The 25,904-nt window shown below is 37.3% G+C and overlaps 3 protein-coding genes across 6 annotated transcripts in view; all 3 read left to right on the top strand.

The window, feature by feature from the left end:
- Positions 1–4,090: 4,090 nt before the first annotated feature.
- Positions 4,091–14,432, top strand: LOC111244233 (acid ceramidase-like). 2 transcript variants are annotated; one of them, XM_022791078.2, is made up of 16 exons: positions 4,092–4,294; positions 4,893–4,950; positions 5,882–5,961; positions 6,823–6,907; positions 7,329–7,400; positions 7,757–7,840; positions 8,114–8,182; positions 8,603–8,686; positions 10,010–10,117; positions 10,337–10,402; positions 10,779–10,868; positions 11,169–11,232; positions 11,424–11,505; positions 13,248–13,347; positions 13,755–13,811; positions 14,248–14,432. In XM_022791078.2, exons 2-16 carry the CDS (start codon positions 4,912–4,914, stop codon positions 14,335–14,337), a joined length of 1,170 nt encoding a protein of 389 aa, XP_022646813.1. In that variant the 5' UTR covers positions 4,092–4,294; positions 4,893–4,911; the 3' UTR covers positions 14,338–14,432. The 2 variants fall into 2 exon arrangements, with proteins under 2 accessions (XP_086836296.1, XP_022646813.1); XM_086980170.1 differs by lacking the exon at positions 7,757–7,840 and having other exon boundaries at positions 4,091–4,294.
- A 1,906-nt stretch (positions 14,433–16,338) lies between these two features.
- Positions 16,339–18,603, top strand: LOC111244232 (heat shock protein HSP 90-alpha-like). Its single transcript, XM_022791077.2, has one exon. The coding sequence runs from the start codon at positions 16,339–16,341 to the stop codon at positions 18,502–18,504; it is 2,166 nt and encodes a 721-aa protein (XP_022646812.1). The 3' UTR covers positions 18,505–18,603.
- Positions 18,604–22,141: 3,538 nt separating this feature from the next.
- The window catches only part of LOC111244696 (uncharacterized), an 8,331-nt gene continuing 4,568 nt past the window's right edge, over positions 22,142–25,904 (top strand). Inside the window, exons 1-7 of one of the 3 annotated variants that reach the window (XM_086979626.1) lie at positions 22,142–22,337; positions 22,869–22,959; positions 23,305–23,466; positions 24,389–24,484; positions 24,840–24,920; positions 25,151–25,267; positions 25,659–25,757. In XM_086979626.1, the coding sequence (XP_086835752.1) occupies positions 22,927–22,959; positions 23,305–23,466; positions 24,389–24,484; positions 24,840–24,920; positions 25,151–25,267; positions 25,659–25,757 (588 nt within the window). In that variant the 5' untranslated portion in view covers positions 22,142–22,337; positions 22,869–22,926. The remainder of the gene's footprint in view (positions 22,338–22,868; positions 22,960–23,304; positions 23,467–24,388; positions 24,485–24,839; positions 24,921–25,150; positions 25,268–25,658; positions 25,758–25,904) is intronic. The other 2 variants (XM_022792030.2, XM_086979627.1) reach the window with 2 other exon arrangements.

Below are 25,904 nucleotides of genomic sequence, written 5' to 3' on the forward strand. Positions count from 1 at the left end.
GATATTTGATTCTAAATTCTCTGATGATTTCAATTATTCAAGCATTGCAAAATAATATATTAACATCTAACACAATTGGTCGTCTTTTGTACCTCCATGAGTTAATCAATAAAAGGGTTTTCAAATCCGCCTTTCAATGCATTGTACGTTAATCGATCTTCAAAAACTCTTCAAAGGATTGTGTATATGTCGGTTTAAGCTATATTGATTTTATGTTTATGTAGTGGCTTGTTATGTAGTGGCTAACAAACTCAACTTGGTATGTGGAAAGATGCAACTGTCTTAGACAAGCAATGACGAGGTGCTCCTGGGGTAAGTGAATTTTATTTTTCAGTGGCTTTGAGAGGCATAGTTACGCAGTTGAACGGCTTTCTTGATTCTCATTGTGGTATACATTGTGGTATAGTTATATAGATTCAGAATGGAAAAAAGAAATCCACCAAAACCATACGACTGATTACGATTAATAGTTCTACCAAAAGGACGGATTAATTTTAGATAGACAGAAATTAGTCCAGAAATATTGTTGCCTATAATAACGATTCGGTGAAATATGTTAGTTTGCATGGAGCTTTTCAACCACCCACATTGAACGTTTAGCTGCTAGCACATAGGCGGTAAAGAAAGCACAGTCTACCTATTTTTTTATATACAGGGACAAGCGTGATTAAATAAAGAAATAATTTTCTACATATATATATATATATATATATATATATATATATATATAAAGCATTTTCACTTATTCTATGTTCCCATTAGCGATACTTAACCTTTTTTATCAGTTCACAGATTTGCTTGGGCATTTTATATTCGTTTCAGAATTTAGGATGACGATTTGCATTCACGCTATTTTATATCTAAATCCCTGCAATTGATATAAGTAGAATAATACTATTTGTATCTAATAATATTAATTGGCAAAGGAGTATATGTATAAGCATTATATATGATGCTTGAACAAAATGACTCCATACTGCGTAATAGTGTATTGTATATTCAAATTGTGTGTACAAAAAAGGAAAATTACATGTCACTATTTACTACCTGATTTGCACTAAAATCTTTTGTGGCTTTTTATAAATCGAAAATGGATAATTTAATACCATTGCCTTGTCTAATATTATAGATCCCAGGGCATTATGTTGCTTAATCATATTGTCAGCAACTGAAAATAGAGAAAAGTATATTTACCATTAAAACTACCAGTTTCACTTAGGTTGGCACTTTCAGCATAGTTGGAATACGTATCCAACATGATTCGAGTTTTTTGTGCGGGATCGCTGTTAGGCATTTCATTAGACGACTGGCTCCCAGCACAAAATGAATAGTTTTTCTGCATGGCCTCGAATCTAGATCACGACGTGTTTCTAAACTTAGCAGACAAATACGTTGCTTAACTAAGCTGTCACGGAACTTCGAAGACAACTGAGCAGAGCTAGGTCGGCCCTATTGCACAACGACATTCAATCTTACGAGAATTGCAGTGTCAAAGATGGGGCATAAGTTACAGTTGGAGGCTCTGAATAGGGCAATGCTTTTTTTAAATTCGTCCACGCTTTCACTTGAATTGAGTGCGCTAACCTTCTTAATGGAATATTTTCTGTAAATAAGTAAATAAAATGTAAAGTAAATAAGTAAGTAAAATGATGCCTATTTGAAATGCGTCTAATGAGAATATGATCGTTGAATAGTTCGAAATGGAAACTAGTAGCATGGAGCCCTTTCGTTGAACCTTTGACTAATTTATTCTGTTGTAAAAAGAATTCTGCCAAAACCGCGGCGTGGTGAGATGCTTCAATCACTTTTAAATGGCCTTCAAAGAGAGATCAAACAGTTACAGCTGCTTCATTGCCTGGAGACTTTGTATAGAGTATTCATTTGTTGTTCACGTTTTCTTGATCATTGGAATCTGTCAATGGCTAGCGAAAAGCCCTTTCCCTATCGGCAAAATTTTGTTTCTGTACCGTTTTGAAGCCGTTTATTACTTAAAGCTCTAAATATAAGAACCACTGCATTTTGTTTATTCTCGTATTTTATTTACTCCCTTTACCGTAGAGCGCTTATGGATAGTCGAAGACATATAAAAGTTGTAAAAAGGGTTTGTTTGAATATTCATAATGGATACTTATTGAAGTGCTTTTGTTGATCTTTAGAAGACAAATGCGTTACCAAGGGATGAAAACGTAAAGTATCTTTGGCGCATAGTGACACATTGTTTCGTATGTGCTAAATAAATAAGTTATTTTCTAAGAAAATACTCGGATGAATAACTCAGATGAGATAATTTAAATTAGCTAATGCTTTCGTTCATGTAAACTGAAAGTTAGTAACTTAAACTAATAAATATTATTACTACTGAAATGACTATTCCTTCTATATTATGTTGACTTCGCTTTTAAGTCAGTACAGTTTTCTCTGTTTACAAAGTTGAGTAATTTCTGAGCTTTCATACTAACTGCTCAGTTTACATTTTGCGATCACTTATTGTCACAGAAGCAACGAGACATGTAAATGCATTGGTTTTTGTCCACGATCCATGAGTATAGCTAAGCGACATCGATTGTCTGTAACTTTCTCGTAGTTACTGACGGTTTTTTCAAGTAATACGCGGTAAAGCTTTGTTTTCAAAATGTTTAATCTCTGCGTAATCATAGATTTTCTTGCTTTTGATCATTCTTAGTACTGATCGTCTTTTTCCATTAAACCTTGCTTAACGCGTTTGACGCTTAATCGCAAACTAGCCTGCTGAGATAGGTTGATATATACCCCCCCCCCCCCCCCCATTAATAATTAAAATTCAAATGATCTCTAGATAACAAAAAAATGTAATACGCGAGGAAGGCCGATCTTTCTCACAGAAAGGTGTTGAGAGAGCGAAGGTAAGTGTGACGTTTGGAACTGGCAAGTATTCTTGATCTAAAACATCAACGTAACTACTGCTTCTTTTTACAGCATAAACCATGGCATCTTCTTAGGGTGGTTCGTCTTTTTCTGTTAAGTGCGTGTCTATTGGACACGAAGAGCATTAAACAATACAAATCGGTTGAAGCACGAATAATTATTATGGCAACTTCCCCTCTTTTATTTTGACAAATGTTTCTTTTTTCTGGTGCGGCTTAATTCTAGCGTCTTTGTTGCCATATTCACAAGGCAGTCCGTACGGTTATACGTAACATAAAAGAGTCTAGCAAATCGATCCTTAAATTAGTATTTCCATCCAATTTATATTCGTTAAGAATGTATTTTTTAGTATATTTAAATGCATTTGTTGAGCATTTTTCTGATTCTATTGCTTTTTGAACTAAAGCCGTTCTTCTTTCTAATGAAAAACGTTCCTATAGTGAGAATCTAAGGCAAGTGGCTACAATTTCGGGTAATATTTTAAGTTCTAGTTTTTACAAAAATTTGCATTTTTTGTGCATATAATGTCGACACACTATACTCATAAGCTTCTATAAAAGTCATTTAATAGCAAACTGCAAAGTTGCCAGTGGTCATTTCGCAAGAGCTCTTATCAAGTATGATCTGTAAAAGAAAAGGCTCTAAATTAAATAGAACAAGCGTCGGTATTAAATGTGACAGCGCTTTCCGCTAAATGTCGGATTTTTTGGGTAGCCGCGAGCACCTGAGAGCCGGAAGCAAAGAATTAATCTCGACACTTTGGAAGCCTAGTTCACTAAAATAAGGGCTTAGATATTAAGTAATATATTCTATACTTTAAAAAAAATTCAACTAAAGATAGAGGTTTGAAAATCGTTATATGTATATATATATATCCCTACGGTGCCCCAGTGCCTTATCGTTAAGTGCGTTAAAATATGCATGATTGTCATCTTGCCCTTGTAGTATATATATATACATATATGAGTGATATTTGGCATACATGGGAGTTAACTAGACGAACTTCTCAACTCCTGCGAAGCGCACAACAGTTTAGTCTACAAAAATCTGCAAGATTCCGAATAAAATACTATTATTGATTTTTAATAAGAGAATTAGGCTGCTTTGTGAGGACATTAGGGGCCCGCTCTCCAAATGGCCGAAGGAGGCATCGCCATTGTCTCCACCGCCTGATGGGCTCCGAGACCATCCACAGTTGACAGGTGGCGTTGAGTAAAACAGAGCGAGTTATGCATTGTGTAGTACGGTACCGCCAGTGACCGTTGGTGTGTATTACTGTGCGAGCGTATTTGAGCTGAAGCGGTCTAGAGAAACTGTTTTCTCTGCGTTGAGCTTGGGACGGACGCGGCGATTACGCACCGTGTGTGAACGCGGCAGATACGGAGACACGGTGAGACCAATTACTATCTAGAAAAAAAAAAAAGGATCCGTATTAATAACACAGCCATTGACTGCTGTTCGAACAAAATGCAGGTTTATATGTTGATTGTAGATCGAGTGTTACGTTTCGTAAATATGTTGTAATCTCTAGCTGCGCCTACCAGACATTAGCTTGGTCGTTAGCAGGCAGCTAAGCGATACAATTCCCATTGAGTTCGGAAATTTAGGTGGAATATTCGCTAGTATATCTCTTAGTATAAAACCAAAGCAATGAATCGACAGTGAGTTGCGTGACCGACTTTACGAAGCGTAGCATATGAGCAGTTGACTTAATCGTATGGAACAGGCTACATATCATTAGCAAGTTTACCCAATTCAGGTTTATATGTGTTTGTTTTTGCTCATAGATGGTTGTCTCCAAAGTTTACGAACAGCGTCTTCATGTGTAGCTGAAAAGAAACTAAACCTCGGCAACACAGCAGATACTGTGTTTGAATTGATATTAATTTATTTGTATAATATGTACGTATACTATGTATGACAAGCCAATACTTGAGAATTAGGTACACTAACAAAAACTATTATTCCACTTCCTTTCGTTTAAACAGGTTGTAAAAGCGGATTAGAATGAAACGTTTCACCTTTGTGATTGCTCTCGGCACTACGGTATGCTAAAGACCTTCGATTTACGATCTTGGCATCTATGTGTCGTATATGCAATGCGTTTATACAATGCCGCTGGCGCGCTATTATGGACGACAACAGCACTGTTACACTTGTCGATCATTCAGGCTCTGACTATGACAACCACGAAAGATATTTATGACTGAAATTATCTTCTTAAGATAAGGAGACAGATCTCTACTCGTCATGCATAATGCCGAGGAGTATGGTTTAGCTATGGAATAATGTCAAATTGTCGCGGGACCTCCTTTGAATTTTTAGCTCGTTTTTCTGGCACGCCGCTTATCCACCTAAGGGAGGACATAAGTGTCGTGAGGACCGCAGGTTAAGTTAGATCATGCTCCGAATGAAATTACCAAATTATTGTCGTTATTTTTAATCCCTTCTAATGCTGAACTAAGAGTAAAACCGTTGTTCAGGTCCTTGTTAACGTTAAAGGTTAACGTTCAACTTAGCTATCACCCCCTGTTTACTGTATAAATAAGCATTTCACAACACATAGTTATATCCAGCGGTATCATCGATCTGGGCTAATTAAATAAATAGCTTGGATATATCCAGATTGAATTATTTATCTGTTACGGTTAAAGACTATCCTGAGAAATTTTTAAGAAATTTAATCGAGGGTATTCTAGATCGTCTAAGTCCGGGAAACCACAGCCAAAAACGGATCGTCGAAATGGAGAGAATCAATGGTTCCAAAGATATGTAGTATTTCATTTAACATGTGTTAAAAGATATTATACATATCTATTTGATGGTTATCTTACACAACGCAAAAAGTCTTGATTACGTGGTGCGTCTTGCTGTTGACTAACAAAGCTGGTTCGAAAATTCTGCAAAAAAATTCAATATATGTTTTTCGTTAAAGGTTTTCGAATTTGTGCTGTCTAACTCGTAATTCTTTTTATAGGTCGCTCTGTGCTTCGCCGAAGGTTTGCTAGAGTCTAAGAAAACAGAATGCACCAAGGACGCCTATCCTCCAAAAGCAAAGTACGAAGTTCGATCCAATTCGACAATGCAACACGGAACTTTGTGTAATTTCTGTGTTTAGATTCGATGTCATTCTCGATCAGTTAGATAACTGTGAGCGACAATTAGTTTTCTCTATCCTATGAGAGCTATTTCATTGGGGTTTTGGCGTTTTTTGAAAACAGTTGTTTTCTTTTTTTTTGGATTTTAAGTTATATATGAATTCATTGTAGATCACTGTAAGAATCAATTTACCGTGATTATTACGCACCGTCTGTTTAACAATATTCATTCTACCTTTTTGGACTCACGCTTGTTTTTTTTTTTGCAATTCAAAAATATAGACATTCTAATATGGATGAGTATAATTCCGTTATACGCCTACTATTGGGACTGTTGGCTGTGTAACGAAAGTAGCCAGGGAAATCAGCTTCAAGATTGGCAGGCCCTCCTGCCATATATGCTATCCACATATATTAACAGATAAACATACAAACTTTTCAGTAAGATTGAATGCTGTTCATTCGTTCTTTGTTATGCGTCACTGCAGATTCATTTTAAAGGATAATTGTTATAATCGACCATATCTGAAGTTATTTAACACTTTACATAAATTGATGCCTTGCCGTCTCCTAGTAACATGAAGTCGTAGCAGCGGTTACCGTCTGTAAGTAAAACTCTAGATGACCATGTGTTTACATGGAATACCGAGTAGGCGAAATAAGCCGATTGGTATAACGAATAAGGTTTTTAGAGAATCTGCATAATTCAGCATTCTAAGATTTTATATTACTCAACAAAGAGCACAAATCCTCTCCTATCTGTTGCTGACTCAAAGCAAATAATAAAGTACTTATTGTATGTTATTAATTTATTACGCAGTGCTTCAGTGCCGAAAGTTATTGTGAACTTGGATTTGCCCCCTGAAGAAAGGTGGAAGGAACTTGTTGCGCTGAAGAGAAGCGAGGTAAAAGTTAAATGTGGCTTCTGCATGGTTTTTCTTTTTTGTCGAGGTAACTTAGACCAGTCAGTCGCTAACATTTTGTTTCTGTATTAACCGCCCCTTGTGCACGAAACATTTGTTCGTAACATAGTGATCGCATCTTTCCGGCAGCCGGTGCTTTAGGTCGGAGCAAAAAGCTTTTCTATCTACATCAAACTGTGCTCTCTTGCCAATGTAATTCACAATCAGCATAAAGGATTTCTTTTACGCTGCTTGTGAAAAATATATTTCTAGTTTGTTTTTGTTTGCTAAACATCAAATAAATTGGCCATTATTTATTGACAGTGTGCTCTGGCGCTACCATTTTAAATATTAGATCGTATTCCATTTAGCTATAGCTGCTTTAACGTCAACTTTCCTTTTCGATATGTGTTTAACATTTCAGATCTCCACTCTCCAAAGCGAATTAAGAAACCTTGGTGGTAACTTCATTGTCAAACTCATCGATCATGTAGGGGTATGAGAGCGCTTTCATATCTTGTGCATGGAAATAAGCTTTTAGTTGAATATCTGCACTAAAGCTGAATTGCAAATAGGTCTTACATATTTGTCTGCTAGAAACTATGAGTATGATACAGTGTCTCAGGCAATTCAAGCCTACCATTTCTAAAAAGATTTCTAAATTCCAATAACGTAGAGACGGAATTCCCATGGAATCCATTAATCTGGAGACGCAAACATTTTGTAAACTACGGGCATGTAAGTAAACATTAATGTTATTGAATGATGACTGTTTTTAATATACAACATTATCTTAGTTACGTAGTTCGAAATAAGTATTGTTCTTTGAAATGTCTGTCGCTTACAAAATAGCCGATACTCCATAAAACTCTACCATCGCCTTATCGTGAGGAGCTCCAAAGCATTTCTGATCTGACGGGCATACCCCTCGGAGAAGTGAGTTCGATAAATATTACCTTTCTTTCCTACTGCAACTAATGATGTGTTTGAGACGTAATATACTCGTATATAGTAATTATATAATTCATTCATTCACGATCCCATTTTGTACGAAACATTTTCAAATAAATCCCTAGAAGTAATCAAAATAGGCTCCTATTTAGTAGAATAAATAATAGCGGACGCATGTTTCGACTTTTTAATTAACAGGCCAGGGTATACTCGTACGGTGTTGAAATAATATATTGAATATTGATTAAATTTGTTCAGGTCGTCTTGTACAACGTTTTCTATGAATTCTTTACTGTCTGCACCTCGATAGTCGCCCAAAATGCAAAGGTGAGAAATGGAAAAATGTAACGGAACTTTTTACAGCCAACTCATAAACTTAGTCAAACACTGACCTAAATTGAAAAAGTGTATCTATCTAAGTAATATTCCTGTTTTTCCTTGAGCCTGTTGTTCTATTGCAAAGCGAAATGGTTCTTTGTAGTGAAGAAACAATTGAATTGTTTCTACTTTCGTGCACTTGACAAGAACTGATTGACTGACGGATACCTAAGTGCTGATTCCGAGAACTTATTCATTTAATGGGAACAGCCAAAAGCGTTAAAAAGATAATTAGAAAAATAAACTCGGCTTGTAATTATTAACATGTCACAGAGAAAAAAGCTTGTTAGCCACTAGAATAGCCTAAATCGTAATTGAACATGAATAGTATAGTTGAAACTCTAATTATAATCTTCTTTTACGTTGTAGGGTGAAATCTTACATGCACGTAATTTGGATTTCGGCCTATACCTCGGATGGAATTCGAGCAGTCAGACATGGACAATGACAGAGGTTTGTATTCCATATAGATAAGGTGATGCGCTCAAATTGAGCAGGACGTTCGCGGATCGTTTCCTGTTAAATAAAATTAAAAATGTTAAATAAAAGCCAGTTCTTTTCACTAAAACAAAGCAGGTACATCACGAAAGCAGACAAGGGTGCCTCGTTTTCAGAAGATTCAGTTATTATGCAATCCTGACGCGCTGAAAAAATTCCGCCAAGAACATTTTATTAAAATTAGTTTTTTTTTTTTCTTGAAAAGAACATATTTCTGCGTCATTTATAGTTTCTACGCGGCTTCTGAGAAATTTGCGAAATATTTTTATGAGAGAAGTTGGAAGATTGTCAATAAGCTTTAGATTGAAAGGGCTCGACTTGAATTATTTAAAAGAAAAAAAAACTATTTTTGATACAACTAGGTTTTTGATATAAAAATAGATGGCTTTTTAGAAAAAAAAAGAATATTAATAGCCAATTGGGCCGTTTAGATAAGCTCAAACGGTGAATCTGTTTTCACCCCTTGAACTTTTTGGCTATTTTTAATTTTTATTTGGGCCTTTTTGCTTGCTATCAGCTTAATATTTTCCAGTATTTTTTGTCGTATTTTAGCGTCATTTTAACAAGTAAGTTTACGCCTACTAATATCGCTTGACGTAAGATTATGGTTAGAAAGCTTCCAGATTGCAAATAGCTAACCATAATCTTAGTAATAAATGATAATAATAATACTGGAGAAGAAGTAGTATTTAGAAATAGATTCGTTCGTGACTAAAGTCTCAAATGGAAGCTATAGTCGGTGTCGCCAGTGGCTATATTGAGTAAGCATGGTAATTAGGGATAACACTTCCTCTACATGCAACAAATTTCGGAACATGGCTTTGTTGGGACACAGTCTTAGAAACAAGACGTTAGAAAAATGCTTTATATATTTATTATATTATATATTTAATAGTTTACCATTCGTTGATCCGTAAAGTACCGTAAACTGAAAAAATGCTTATTTCTGCCCAACGTAATCATTATTAACGCATTACTGATTGATGCAATTTTTTAAGAAATGTCTTGTCCTCGTCCTAGTGATTCACCAAATAATAGATAGCAAATCGCTTTGATTTCAATTTAGTGGTAGCTCATCCAAGATCGATTCTTCAGCTGAAAGATCGTAGCTTAACATCCAGACAACAAAATTCGTGTAGTTAAATCGTTCGTTAAGTTTACAATTCGTTAAGTAAAAATCGAGTGTACAGCATACAGTTAAAAATTAGATACAATAAATTTTAACATAGACACGTATTATTTGAAAAGTACCAAATATTTCTATACCGTTTGATACAGGTTCTTCGCAACACCGTTGTCCAGATTGAATGGCAGCGAGGCGGCGCGACTGTGTTCTACTCGGTTAACTTCGCTGGTTACATCGGTATCCTCACTGGTCTTAATCCGGTAAATCGAATTCGAATTAAGAGAGACGGTCCTTCAGCTCATCGGAGGCTCAGTTCCTATATCGATGCTAAAGCTTGTTGACTCCATTTCACTTGAACTTAATTCAAAAGTATTTTAAAAGTTGTAGTCATCTAGGTCTTGATGATTTTTTTATAGTGCGGAGGTCGCTACAGAGCTTGACATTAGATGCTAGAGGAATGGCATATTCTTACCTTCCAGGGTGTTATGTCGTTCACGGTCAACGAACGCTTCAATTTGAACGGAGGATTTATTGGAATTGTTCAGGTATGATTCATAAAGCGTATGCAGTCATTAGTTACAGAAATGGCTATTTATATACTATTATATTTATTTTTATATATCTATTGTATGTCCGCAACCCAGCTACGTTGATATTTCTAACAATATATTTTTTATGACAGCATAACTTGCACTTCACTCTGAGTATTTTAATATATTAAAATACTTTGATCAGCCGCAAGCATGCACTTCGTGCGTATTGTTTAGAAGTTTTTATCTTGCTATCTAATCTATCTGAACCGTTGGGGCACATGATTCTAAGGCACTTCGCTTTTCATATTTGTTTCTAAGTGTCTTTATTTTTAAACTTGTAGTACTTGTTTGCTACTATTTAATTAATATAATATAATTGCGATTCAAGTGGCTTATTTTCGGCCAGAGGGATCTTCAGTGGCTTGGATTTTTGGCTCGCGATATATTTGAGCGGGGACTCACTTTCGACGAAAGCAGGGTAAAGTAACATCTCACAGCCAGCATATGTATGTCTAAATAACGTAACAACTTTTAGTATCATTGCAAAGAATTTTTAAATGAAATTAATAAAAAAGATAATAAAAGAAAAAACAAAGAAAAACTGCGTCATTCCGACCTATGCAATAGCGATCGGGTTTTGAGTCATGGGTTAACAAACTGATTTCGTTCAGAAGACAAATACCTATTATATATACATTGAAAGTATATATACATATTTATGTTATTTTTTATTAGGTTTGCTAGACAGATTTTAGTAAGTGTACACTACACGTTTCAGGCGAACCTGACTGCTGCCAAAATGATTGCTCCCGTCTACTTTATCCTCGGAGGCAACAAACCTGGTTTGTGTTTTACAACAATGATCTTTGAAACCTACAAACTATGTTTGAATTAGGTTCTCGTGGCACCTTGAAGCTGCATGCTAAATTCTTTATTTTAGTACATTCATTGTAAGATGCTGATCTGGTTTATAGTATTTAGTTCGATATCAATAAAACATCCTATGAACGTACTTTTTCTTATGTACTTATAGGTCAAGGTACTATTTTGGCGAAAAGTCGTGGAGTAAGCGGTGCTGACGAATACCCTATGGCTACAAATAAAAACGGAAATTGGTAAGTAGCGAAAATTCTAATTTGTATAACGCACAAATTTTATTTCAAATATGTAAGGTGTTCTAAACTACCTTTTGTAGAAATAAATCTAGCTACATATACTTCATTTTACTGGATATATACGATTTTAAAATATACTTAGAGCATTGGTGCATTAGCAGTGTCCCCATTGAATAAGATAAGCTTACTATTATGACGCATATTTGATTTGCGTACCAAGAAAACCTTCACACATCATCAATGTGGATTCCATTTTCTTTACGTTTACTGCACAATTAGTGTGCGTGCTGGTCGCTGTTATGAAGTTAACTTGTCGGGATTCCGGTTGTAGCACGAGCGCTGAGGTTGTACAGAACGCTATAGCATATTGGTAGGCTAAAGCTTCGCTATCATTGCTTAACAATGAACAGTCAGGAGATGTGATTTTGCAGGCAAGGGCTGTATACACTGATGTTTGAAATCAGATGTTCACTCTATGTAATAACAAGTTCGGGGGTGGTACCGCTCCTAGGATGCAGATGTTAATCAGGGAACTACTAAGAAAAGACACGAATATGTATCCTTCTCGTCGTATTGGCTTAGTGCAGTCAAAAGTAGAAGGGTAGAAGTCACTTGCAAATATTACAAGATATTTGACCCTCGTAGCACATCATTATCGAGATCATCACAGAGCTTCCGTCCCTATTCGACACTGGACACCGTATAGGATCGCAACGTACACTGCTAAAGCGTTAACTTCCTCCACTGTTCCTTGTGTGTCGCTTTAGAAGCATAGTATAGTTCCGCCACGTTGCGTCATTGAGTGGCGTCCAGTAAAGTACACTCATTGTAAATTTAGCGCTCACATTAAATGTAACTGACAGACCGCCAAAATTCGGGCACATTATGGACCAACTGTTTTCCTTAACGTAAAAGAGACGTCGTTAATGATGTCTCCGTGTTTTCGAGGTAGCCTCGGCCTAGTAGATCTACGTACAGGTAAAAGACGCACAGGAATATGAATTGCGTTTAAAATATATTGAAAATTTACGAAAAACGCGACTTGATTTTATCGCGCCCAGCAGACGAAATCTAGCTGCACAATAACGGAAGTTTCCGAGTGTCAAAAAAAAAACTAAGAAAGTAGGCTTCTAGTTAAGACATGAGCAAGTGTGATATTGTAAGATGGTTCCTAATTGAGTGGCATCAAGGATCATTGAATAAAAGTTAAAAGAAAAAAATATATATATGGTTAATAAAATAAATTTTGCATATTATTACAGAACTTTGTGCATTTTTAAGTACTATTTCGAAGAAGTAAGTGCTACTAAGTCCTTCGTCTGTGTGCCTCTCAACTGTAAACCCAGTTCCACTTATAACCCTAAGATAGCTATAAATCCTGTAGTAAAGAGTTTCCATTCGCAACAGGCAAGCTATATACAAATATAGTTCTGTTGGCAACATATGATGCTAAATGAGAAAACTGCTCTTAAATTGAAAAGTGAATCCTTTACAAGTACATATAGACAAAACCGTAGATTATAACTGGTAGTAAGGGAATAAAACTACAAACACACCGAGCGACCTCTTAGTTAGACATGCTGACTTTGCAGTTTTTTTTTTTCATAAGAAACTGAAAAATGAAGTTAAGAAAAATCTTTACGAAATATAGAACTATACATATGTCGCTCGTCCCTTATTAGTATTGATTGTACGTGTTAATTGCTGTTGTCGCGTGATAAAATTACTTTTTTGAGTTTCAGGTTTGTTCTTGAAACGAACTATGATCCAAACCAGCCACCACCGTTCTTCGACGATCGCAGAACCCCTGGCAACAAATGCATGGTTGAGCTTGGGCAAAAGGTGAGAAACAATTTTAACGCAGCCATTTTTACGTAATGTTTTGATTTTACGCTATAGTAGCTTGTGGTCAACGTGTCTTTTTGGTATAGCGGATTTATTAGTAAAGGGCTCGAGTGTCATAAAGCTTCAATATCAATGTTGTTAAGATGATCTAGCATCATAAAAGAACTCATCTATTTTACGTCAATAGATGACGAGGCGATACGGTTAATGTGAAAGTATGTGGTGAAAACTTAGACGCCTAGATGGTATTAGATAGTCATAATTTTGAACGGGGCATAGTTCGAGATTACACGCATACCAGTCGGGGGGCTATGCGCATTTCTAGAAGAATTTGCAGAAATGCTAATTTTTAGTGATATGAACGTTTACTAGCGTTTCGTGAATTACGTATGTCTTTGTTCCAGAACGTTTCATTTGAAGGCCTGTTTAACGTGCTCTCAACGCAGCCAAACCTCAACAAGGTAAGACTGCACTGAAAAACGTCCTCGTATACATTTTAGGTTTGTTAGTGTTGACGTTAAAAGGTTGCTGATCGGAACGGTATTCTTTTCAGCTATTCTATTCAGATATTCTAAGCAGCCCTTTGATAGCGAATACGCTAGTAAATGTCAAAACACTCAAAAGTATGTCTAACTAAATTTTTTCATCATTTTAGAAGAGTTTATTATAACAATGTCGCCGTCCCCCCCAAAAAAAAAAGACCCAGATACCCAAAGACTAAGTCAATGTTACTGCATGTAAATCGAGTTAGTATCCGTTATCTAATCTTCATGAAATAACAGTAGAGCCCGCTGAGTAGATTTCTATATTGCTGATTAGTAGAGGAAAGTTGTAAAATATGACTGCCTGCTCGCTCGCAACAACTAAAACGGCTAAACATGTTTAAACATTTTTCAGTTAACGACGTACACAACGCTAATGAACGTAAACAGAGGCCAAATAGAGTCGTACCTTCAAAAATGCGAGGGGAACTGTCCTGCTTGGTGAAAAGGTGGTTGTGTGTGACTGTAAATGCAATTTTGTTTTTATAAAGTCACCAGATATTTGGAATAAATATTACCATTAATCCGCATTTTATTAAATCTAAAGTGTATTTGACTAGGATAGTGTAGGTAATTACTTGCTACAACCAGTACTATATATTCTCACTAATAACTATGTATGCCGATCATAATAGACAGAACAACGAGCGTTTGAAGCGATGGCTCAAAGAGGTATGGCTAAAAGCCGGATGTCTGAACGTCGTGGATAGGAATATACATGAACCGATTTCATAAAGTAAATAAAACTTTAAAGGCTAAATAAAATAAACATTTTTTCTAACTTATTTTCAACTAATTGATGTTGCAAATTACGTATCAACCTAATATACACCACGTAATCACAAAAGGTCACGACATATATATCCGTGAAACTTTGATACGTGATATCTATTGTTGTTAAGCTGCTGTCTCTACTCTTAACAATTTGGTCTTATATCGTTATCTTAATGTGTGCTCATCAAAAGCTGTGTCTATTTTATTAGTAAACAATATTGGCTTTACAAACTATATACAAAAGAACAATTACTTATTCAATGTTTAGTCTAGGGGTCGTACTTAGATGTCAGTAGAAGCCCTCCTGTTGGAGTGCTTCTAGGTGCATACAGGCACTACGTTATAATACTGTTGTCTAAACAAACACCTTGCGCTAAATAATACTATGCAATACTTTCGATGCTCCCGATAAACATTTACATAATGTTTACATAAAGGGAGGCAATCTTCTTGAGTTTTAGATAAACAAAAGAAGATTACCTCTCTTTGACTTGACTTTAAACTTGCCAAATGTTAGATCCTATTTTAAAAAACATCTTGGGGACTTTTAAAAATATTCCCCGGAGGCCTTTTCTTGTTCGCTGTCAGTATTTTTGTATGAAAAATGCAACGTGTTTCCCTTGATCAAAGAACTTACTATCACAGGATCCTAAAATACAATTCCACGCTAACTTAACCTCACCTTGAAATCAACTAGGCGTCCTTTACCGTAACCACAACTAACCGTCCCTGAGGTCAAAATAGTTCCTATATATTCAATTTTACATTTCGTATCCAAGGTTAAGATAATGAATTACGATACGGTTTTTTTTTCGTTGCTTACATAACCTTAAAACTTTACTGCACCAATGTTAGCACATCCAGCTTATCAAGTGTGCAATCTAAGACGCTTTCCAAGCACTTCTAACTTTAAGTTTCTTTATAGAGATGTTTATTAAGATAAATTATTGTAGATCCGAAGAAGGCAATAGAGTAGACGGTTAGCTAATGCGACTTCTTCATATTTAAATACCTGTGCGAAGCACACCAGTCTTCAGTTCCTATTTGTATTCAATTCTTACCGTTGCTGATTGGTCTAGCAACCTGCAGACGACAAGCTATCGTTTTCATCTCGCCAAAGTGGAAGTCAGAACTTTGTTGTTGCACGCCTAAAGAAAGTTTGTTTTTGACATACGTCTGATTAAATACAACACTTCTGTCAACAACTATAGTGGAAAGAGAACAAAACAATTTTACTACTCGTCCTTGGGCCGTTGAAATCTTATTGGATGCTACTCCTTTGATGTTCGAAACAGACTTGTGAAATTTCTTGCCGCGGCTTCCATCTTGACGTGTCGAAAGGGTTAGCTGCAACAAGATTAGCCATTTTGTTTTCAACTAAAGTTTATTTTACATCGTTTTACCATAACATTATAAACAAAAAATTTACTTAACTGGTATAATCTATTATACAATCAATAAGGTGAACCGTAATTAAGAGGCGTTTGGGGTTGGATCACAATCACCTTGCGTCAAACAACGATTATTTAAATGGTATCTAGAATTTACCTCTAGTGGACTGTTAGATGCCAGTGTGCTACGATTGAAGTCGCAGCTAGTTCGTAAAAAAAATAACCATTTTTCAATTGTATGTTAGATTGTCGCAGTGTGTTTGAGCTGAAGGTTTGCAAGAATGACTGAAGAATTGCAAGTGGAAACCTACGCTTTTCAGGCGGAGATTGCACAGTTGATGTCGCTGATCATCAATACGTTCTACTCTAACAAAGAAATTTTTCTCCGTGAGTTGGTATCCAACTCGTCGGACGCCCTCGACAAGATTCGCTATCAGTCGCTAACGGATCCAACGAAATTGGAAGCGAAGAAGGAGTTGTTCATTAAGATCATTCCTGACAGCGCCAACAAAACTCTGACTATCATAGATTCTGGCATAGGTATGACGAAGGCAGATTTAGTTAACAACCTCGGTACGATTGCGAAATCGGGTACGAAGGCCTTCATGGAGGCCCTTCAAACGGGAGCCGATATCTCTATGATTGGTCAGTTTGGTGTTGGCTTCTATTCAGCCTACCTCGTCGCCGACCGGGTTACCGTAACTTCGAAACACAATGATGACGAGCAATACACCTGGGAATCGTCTGCTGGAGGCTCATTTACGGTTCGGACAGATAGTTCAGAACCATTAGGGCGTGGTACGAAAATTGTTCTTCACCTCAAAGAGGATGTAACCGACTTCTGCGAAGAGCGACGTATTAAGGAAGTTATTGCAAAGCACTCGCAGTTTATCGGGTATCCAATAATTATGCCCGTTCAGAAATACCGTGAAAAAGAGATGTCAGAGGACGAGAATGAGAAAGAGAACGAAAAAAAAGGCGATAAATGTGATGATGGAGTTGAGGAAGGGAAGGACAACGATTTAGAGGATGCAGGCGAAGACGAAGATGCTGATCTAGAAGCGGGTGATAAAAAAAAAAAAAAGACTATTAGGGAGTCTTACATTGAGGATGAGGAACTTAATAAGACAAAGCCGATATGGATGCGTAATCCTGATACCATTTCACATGAGGACTACGGGGAGTTTTATAAAGCGTCGACCCACGACTGGGAGGACCACCTTGCCGTGAAGCACTTCTCGGTGGAAGGCCAGCTAGAGTTTCGCGCTCTGCTGTTTATCCCGAAACGGGCTCCATATGATCTGTTCGAGAACAAAAAGCAAAAAAATGAGATAAAGTTATATGTCCGTCGTGTGTTTATCATGGACAATTGTGAGGAGCTGATTCCAAAGTACCTTAATTTCGTACGCGGTGTCGTAGATTCAGAGGATCTTCCCCTGAACATTTCGCGTGAGATGCTCCAACAGAACAAAATCCTGAAGGTGATCCGCAAGAATCTCGTCAAAAAATGCTTAGAACTTTTTGATTCTATTGCAGAGGACAAGGATATGTATAAGAAATTCTATGAGCAGTTTTCTAAGAACATCAAATTGGGGATCCATGAAGATTCCCAAAACCGTAAAAAGCTTGCTGAGCTTTTGAGGTTTTATACTTCGGCATCTGGAGACGAAATGTGCTCTTTCAAGGATTACGTTAGCCGTATGAGGGACATCCAGAAACAAATTTATTTCATTTCTGGCGAATCACGCGATCTCGTGGCTAATTCGGCATTTGTTGAACGTGTGAAGAAACGAGGCTTTGAGGTAATTTACATGGTCGATCCCATTGACGAGTACTGCATACAGCAGCTGAAAGAGTACGAGGGAAAACAGCTAGTTCCAGTCACTAAAGAAGGATTGGAACTTCCTGAAGATGAAGAGGCAAAAAAGAAATTTGAAAGGGACACTAAGAAATACGAGAATCTGTGCAAAGTAATGAAAGATTGCCTTGACAAACGGGTTGAGAAGGTTGTTGTATCAAATCGTCTGGTAAGCTCACCATGCTGTATTGTCACCTCACAATTTGGTTGGTCAGCTAATATGGAACGTATCATGAAAGCACAGGCACTTCGGGACTCATCAACGATGGGGTACATGTCTGCCAAAAAACACCTTGAAATAAACCCGGACAATTCTATTATTAAACAGCTACAAGATAAGGTTGAAGTTGACAGGAATGACAAATCAGTTAAAGACCTTGTGCAGCTTCTTTTCGAGACTGCGTTACTATGCTCTGGCTTTAACCTCGAGGAGCCAGGCCACTTTGCAAATCGCATCCATCGAATGATTAGGCTTGGACTCGGCCTTGAAGACGATGAATCGGAGAGTGCAGATGAATCTATGCTTCAAAATCCACCTGCGCTGGAGTCCACAGCTGAAGATTCGCAACGAATGGAAGAGATCGATTAAAGGCCTATTTTTTATTGTAGATGGACTGTTTCGAAGTTTCTCGACTGTAATTGTTAATAATTGTAAATCACTGTAAATGATAAAATGTAACGATGTAAATGTTAATAACTCATCACTGACTCTATCAAATAAGGCAATAACTCATCAGTGGACTCTATAAAATCAATGACTCTATCAAAATAACTGGGGGCTGTCAAAAATGGGGCAAATCAATGACTCTATCAAAAATGGGGCTATCAAAAATGAGGCAAAAACTGTAGTGTAATGGTGTAAATGTTAATAACTCATCAATGACTCTATCAAATCAGGCAAAACTCATCAGCGAGACTCTATCAAATCAGGCAATAAGTCATCAATGACTCTATCAAAAATGGGGCAATAACGGCAATAGCTCATCAATGACTGGCAATAGCTCATGAATGACTTATCAAAAGGCAATAACTCATCAAAAGGCAATAACTCATCAATGACTTATCAAAAAAACTCTATCAAAGATGGGGCAATGGGGCAATAACTCATCTATGACCCTATCAACTGATCAAAAATGGGGCAATAATTATCAACTGTATAACTGTCAATGTAATGATGTAGATGTTAATAACTCATCAATGACTCTATCAAAAATGGGGGCAATAACTCATCAATGACTCTATCAACTGATCAAAAATGGGGCAATAATTCATCATGACCCTATCAACTGCTTCTGTCAACTGTTTCTATCAATTGATCAAAAATGGGGCAATAATTCATCATCAAAAGTGGAGCAATAATTCATCATGACTATCAACTGTATCAAAAATGGGGCGGGGAAGTAATGATCAATGACTAAAATGGGGCATATCAAAAATCGGGGCCGCGAAGGAAAGCTGAGGATTTATTTTTATAGTGAAGGTCTGTTTTTGTAGTGAAGGTCATCGATGAAGGCGCTTTTTCATTGTCCCACCAATGGCCTCAGTTCGCTTGAACGCTGCGAAATTTATGGGGCGGCGAAGGAGGACTAAGGCTTTATTCTAGTGTCCCTTGCTTGAGGAACGTATAGCCTAGTATCGTACTCCGGGTAAAGATCATCGATGAAGATGCTTTTTCATTGTCCCACCATTGGCCTCTGTTTCTGTAGCGACTGCTGCGAAATTTATTAGCAATATTATTGCAGCTTTATGATGCACCTGTCCCCATAAAACTCGTAAGTTTACTCATATGGGCTCTGCAATGGGCGGGTGAGGCCATTGCATTTAAATCTGTATCTCGTCAGTATTAAACAAACTGGCAAGGATACTCTTATGCGACCAGAGCGTAGGCCTGCTTCAGTGATGAAACGCACAGTTCACATACACTTTGCGCTTTGGGTTAGGTTCTTCTTATGTCTACCTCGCCGAATTTCGAAATGTCCTGCCTGTAGTTAGTTGCCACCTGGTTATTTCGATGTGCCCTCTTGATGAGATGAGAGTCCGAAGCAAGCTGAGAAATCATAATTGTCGGTAAATCCTTCTCGTAGCAAAATATTTAATATTTATAATTGGTAACGTTAGCTTTAATTGTTGGGACTTCATCATCTATGTAGTTGTTCAATGTGAGACACCACTGGCGTCCAGGAAAGCTACGGTTGGCAGCTATTGAATACGCTGCTGTGGCTCGTCCCGAAGATGGCTATAAGTACTACTCCGACTCCGTTAAGTTTGGTGTCCTCTCCCATTTCTTTAAAAGTAAAGATTATTCCACTTTACCGATGGGATGCTTCACGCAAGCGTCCATCCACTCTATCGACTTACGGATGAAAAATTGCCCGGACAGGTCTCTGAGGGAAAGGTTCCAATCATCCATGGAGTTACTAATGCCTATTTATCATCGTTTGGGGCTGGCTATCATCGCGCGAGTGGTTACCGGTATTAATCAGAAGCGCTTGATGAAGATATGGCCATTCGTAGGAGTCGTACTCGTACTCGTACTTACTATCTTTAGGACTAAGCGTAGTCGGCGACAGCGTGTTTATCGTCGTAGGAAGACAAGAGGTTTTATAAAATCCGTTTTTGTTACGTTGACACGTGCAGTTGGTAATACTTCATGTGGCAATATAGAATGGTCAAAGGAAGGTGGTAAAGGACTATATGGTCTTGGACAGTATCTATCATTTTTCAAGTGGTAAAAATACATCGAGTAAAAATGACAATCATGCCAGATATATTACAACATCCGCAGTTGCGTGATGGAAAAGCAAACTGCCAGATACCAATACTATTTCATAAAATTGGAGAAGATCCTGATATAAATTAACGGGTTGAAGATGCATTGGTTCATATGAATCTTAAACGAAAAGATCCCTTTAAGCTTCATTCGGTTCGAATTTACTCTGGACAAGGAGATGATATGTTTAAAGGAGACGGGCGTCGACCACGTTGGCTTGATGTCAAACAAAAATCGAATTACAATATCTATCGATTTCTTTTAATTATATTCGTTTAATATTACCTATTACGTTTTATTATTTTATTATTTATATATTTATTTATTTGTTTGCCACTTATATGGACAAGTCACTTTTAAAGAAACGGGAGAGGGCACCTAACTTAACGCAGTCGGCGTGATACTTATAGCCCTCCTCGGGACGAGCTACAGCGAATTCTAAGCACGATGGCTGCCAACTGTACCTTTCCCGGACGCCGGTGGTCTTTCACATTGATCATTGCGATATATAGACGATGAAGTTTCGACAATTAAAGCCAATGCTACCAATTATAAATACCTAATATTTGGCTATGAAACTGCTGCGACTGGCACTAAATATTTACAAGGATTTATTATTTATAAAAACCCGATTACATCGTCAGCGCAGTGATAGTGCAAACAAAACACTCCAAACGTTTTAAACAGTAAATGGTCACTTTCCTTATCGACTGTGTGTACGCCGATTTAGCGAAGGACGCTAATAGAAGCCGATGGACGCACAAATGCGTTATTTGTATATATGTGTACCTCAACAAAGCATGCGTAATTTACCCATTAGAGTTCCGGGATTTTACTAATACACTAGAAAAGCGCTTCCCTAGGTAAGGAATGTGTGAAAAAACAAAGGCCTCCTATATATATTTTTGTAGAGCTATGTCGTAACGTAACAACATATTATAACAATATATAGTTAGACAGTAAATTAAAAAAAGGACTGATGACGTTCGTTAATTATAACTTTCGCCATCAGTTTGATCGATATGTGCTATAGTGAAATGAAAATAAAGAATTTCTTCTTAATGCAAAAGTTTACCTTTTGGCACGAAATATTCGGATTCAGAAGAAATCTTGAAAATTCTCATAAAGTACCATTATGTATAGTTACGTGTGATCGCTTGTCTCTACTCGTTTCATTGTGCCTTTTAACACTGGCGTCGACCGTCGATCTTGTTCCTCGTATGCGCGACGGTGAACGAACAAGGTAAATATAGATACCTCTCCATGAGCTCGTCCTCATTGTGAACAGCTATATGCCCTCTTTGTTTCTATCTCTGATGACGCCTACCTCCCTCCAGCTGTTGTTCAGGTTTGTGCTAAAGATCGAGGAAGCTGGGAAAGCGAGAATGCTTTGGCTCGAGGAAGACTAAAGGTACAGGGAAAGGGTATTTGATCCAATGATTGCTCGCTTTGTAGATTACTTTCAATCATATTTCTGATATTGTGAGGTGTTTATATGCTGGACATAAATAATCACATTTGTCAGAAGTAGTCATTACATTTTCACATCTGCCGGCCGCTTTGTTTTGGTGTTGCTAAGGCCATTCTCCTGTTTAGCGTATTCGTATAGCGAAGCTATTAAATTCTGCTATAATCTGAGACATATTTTAGTGGTACGTTGAATATTCTGTGGTCTTATGCACGTAATTGCTGCTGCGTCAAATCATCATTTAAGACTGGAAATCTTCATTTAAGGCATATAGACGTTATTCTGAAACACACTTTTTGGATGCGAGGCCTTTTGTTTCCTAACTATATCGCCACAGGATGAACACGCCAACCCAATTTTTTGATACGTGATGGATACTCTCACATGGCGTTGTTGGCTCACCCGCTAACTATGATGAATTTACTCACGTTAACATTAGTACATCGAAAGTACTATGTTGAGTGGCATATCTCATTGTACCAAGAAACCCAAAGAACGGATCTCTAGCGATTTGCAACCCCTTGAAATCACCAACCGTATATGTCACGTAGTTTATATTCCACGAGAGTTCATGCTGAAACCAGTGTTAATGATCGTCCTTCTATGTACTGCTTCAATGTTATATATTTCATCTGAATGCCTAGCGCTACCCAGATCCAATTTTGATTCGAACACTAAGGGCGCATATGTGCTTATCCCAATGCTCGATCTTTAGGACTTCGTGCGACTCGCTGACCACTAGCCCCTACTTATCTGTTCTTCTGTCACTTACAATGGGACTATTTGATGTAAATGCTAAAATTCAGGTAAGTAAAAAGGACCCTGAATATAGTTAGGGGACTTGGAATTTTTTTTTATAGTCCTAACTTTACAAAGACGTGGTTTGATAATTCCATTTCTCATTTCTTCATTGCTAATTTCTACCTTTCTAACTTCCTGTGACTTTTCCCCCGCGTCTGATGCCTAGAAAGCTATAAATACATGCTAACTATTCCATATCTCTAACAAGTGCACCTCTATGGCATTTACCAATAGGGGTTAGACATATTATCTGGTAGTGAGATACGAGATAGGTTTTGGTGATGTCCGTTGTATTCGACTGTGAAAATAGGCAAGTTACAAGTCGTACCTTCAAAATAAATCTTCATTAGGTGGACAAAGCTGATCATCTTGTAGTAGAGAGAGCTTTCAATCGAATCCGCGACCTCAGTAAATGCTCCCAAGAAGATCCAGGACTTAGTGCCGTTTCAGACTGGCTCGACAGAGTCCTCATGTACAACATACCGCATGGGAAACGCTGGCGGTTACTTCAGGTAACATATATGATAAGTAATAAACAAATTTCGCTTACGAGATCTGTTTACGATAGTATCTACTGCATTCGTGTACAGCAGGATGTGATCCCCGTTTCAGGATTGTAATTGTAGGCAAGCTTTTTTCACAAGCCCACGCTAACGCACAATAATTTCGCGTCATTCTAATATAAGAACCATTCACGTTGCATGCGGCAGGCGTAACTGTGCTACACGAGCCACAAAATACGCTTATGTAAAGTACGCTTATGGCTTCAGCGGTACGGTCCCAAGAGTTTCAAGAACCAAAAGCTTCTTTCGCCAGGGCCTAAGCAGACATACTCATTAATAAAGTAGATCAATCCATACAGATAATCAAGTAAGATTAATATGTGCTGATGCATATTCCACAACTGATCTTGACTGATGAGTCTACGTACGACGCTTTGGCTGTCGAGTGAGAGCAAGACTGACAACAACCTTTGCAACAATCCCACGGCGGCCGAGTTAACAAATTGCATTCATCGGATACGAAACTAGCTAAAGGCTTGCTGACGATACAGGGAAATTTCAAGTTCCAGGCGATAATGTGCATGCGCGATGAATATAAATACTGCTTTAGGAGTAATGGGCAATAAATAGCCAATAGATATTCAAACACCTATATTAATATATAAATACGTAAACAGGAAGAAAACGATATGTGTTTCATTTTTTCGTATAAAGCATGTCATTTTAACAAGTGGTGCATAAAAAAACATTCAAGTCTATTTGCGGAAGTTTGTCGTAAAACAAATATGGATGCCAGCATGCCGGATGCAGGCACGGTCAGCGCCAGAGTTCAATGAGAAAACGTACACATTATTATGATACTGCTGTAGAAATGTCTAATAAAATTAACATGCAACGCAGTTAGCGAAAAGATCGCAAATTTATTTTTCAGGTTGTCCAAGCCTTCGAAACGTTTTCCTCGGAGCCAGTTTCAGAGAGGGACCTTGAAAATGCTGCTATTCTCGGGTGGACCATCGAAATATTCCAGGTCGTAACGCCGATTTTATTGTGTTAAGAAGATTCGAAATAAGTTTTCTGTTAAAAAACTAAAAATAGTTATTGCTACTGTTCAAATAAATTCTCGCTGCGTTGCAAATTTCCTAACAGGGAAAAATGTAAGCAGCGACTAATAGCCACCGCAAAATTTTTAGAAACTATTTATAATTCCCTGTAAAATATTCTACACTCATTTAATTCAAAGTCTCATATTTGTTTAAACATGAATCGTACGCCTGTTAGTCCGGAAAATTTGACATTTACAGCAAATTTCGAAGGGGCCACTGAGAGGCGAGAGCGAATCATAACGCAAAACGTGGTAACTAATAGTTATATACTTGTTATAGGCTTTCTATCTCATCATCGACGACATAATGGACAAAAGTATCACACGCCGAGGTTCACCATGTTGGTACCTTGTCGACGAGGTACTACACATTTAATATAGTTCACCTTCTCAATCAACTTGTATCGTTTTAACTTTTCGTTGCGTTGCGTGTAGGCTTCGAGTATTTTCTATGAAAGTGTAATGTGCCTCGGTTCTGATGGCGCTTACTTTAAACTAAGACCAGATACATGCTAAATAATTATATACATATATATAGAAACTTAAGCCCGTGAAGGCCGATGTGCATATGTCGTTCCTTTTTGTTTTTAGGTCGGCATGATGGCGATAAATGATGCGTTGCTGCTCGAAACGATTATCTTTCAAGTCCTAAAACAGGTCTTTCGGGACCATCCTAGCTACCTTGATATTGTCGAACTGCTACACGAGGTTAGTTATTAGAAATTAATCGACAGCATTACTTAGCCTATTTTTGATCAAGCCTTACTTATGTACACATTGTCGAATATTTCATCAAAAACATCTGATTTGAATTTGTTTGAGTTTATTTGAACTTGTTTCAAATTTAACTTACTAATGATGTTATGAAAACGGCTGTACTATACATAGATAACTGAATTCGTTATTGTTTTTCTTTATTTTTTTCAGTTACAAGCTAATGGAAGCAAGAGAAAAAAAGCTTGTACAGTTAAAATATTTTTATCACTTGTGGAATGATCATATTTGTTTAACTTAGCCGATTGTTTATGGGTATTCATAACTAAACATTACATGACTCGTATCTCGTATCGCACAAAAATTGTGTGTACGATGTTTGCAGGTTCACTATCAGACAGTTCGAGGCCAATGCTTGGACGTGCTATCAGAAAGGAAGCGTGTGTATGGTGAAGAACGCTATAATACGATCGTCTTATACAAGGTAAATTTCAGATATACGAATCGATATTTTGCCCTGCTTAACTTGCTGGATCAGACCACAGCTTATGGAACCTAATCTTAGCATTCATACCTAGGCATTTCTAACACTATTAAAACCAACTACCGACGTGACGATATTATATATTAC

The sequence above is a fragment of the Varroa destructor genome, unplaced genomic scaffold (genome assembly GCF_002443255.2).
Source record: "Varroa destructor unplaced genomic scaffold, Vdes_3.0 BEIS01000002.1, whole genome shotgun sequence".
NCBI lineage: Eukaryota > Metazoa > Arthropoda > Arachnida > Mesostigmata > Varroidae > Varroa > Varroa destructor.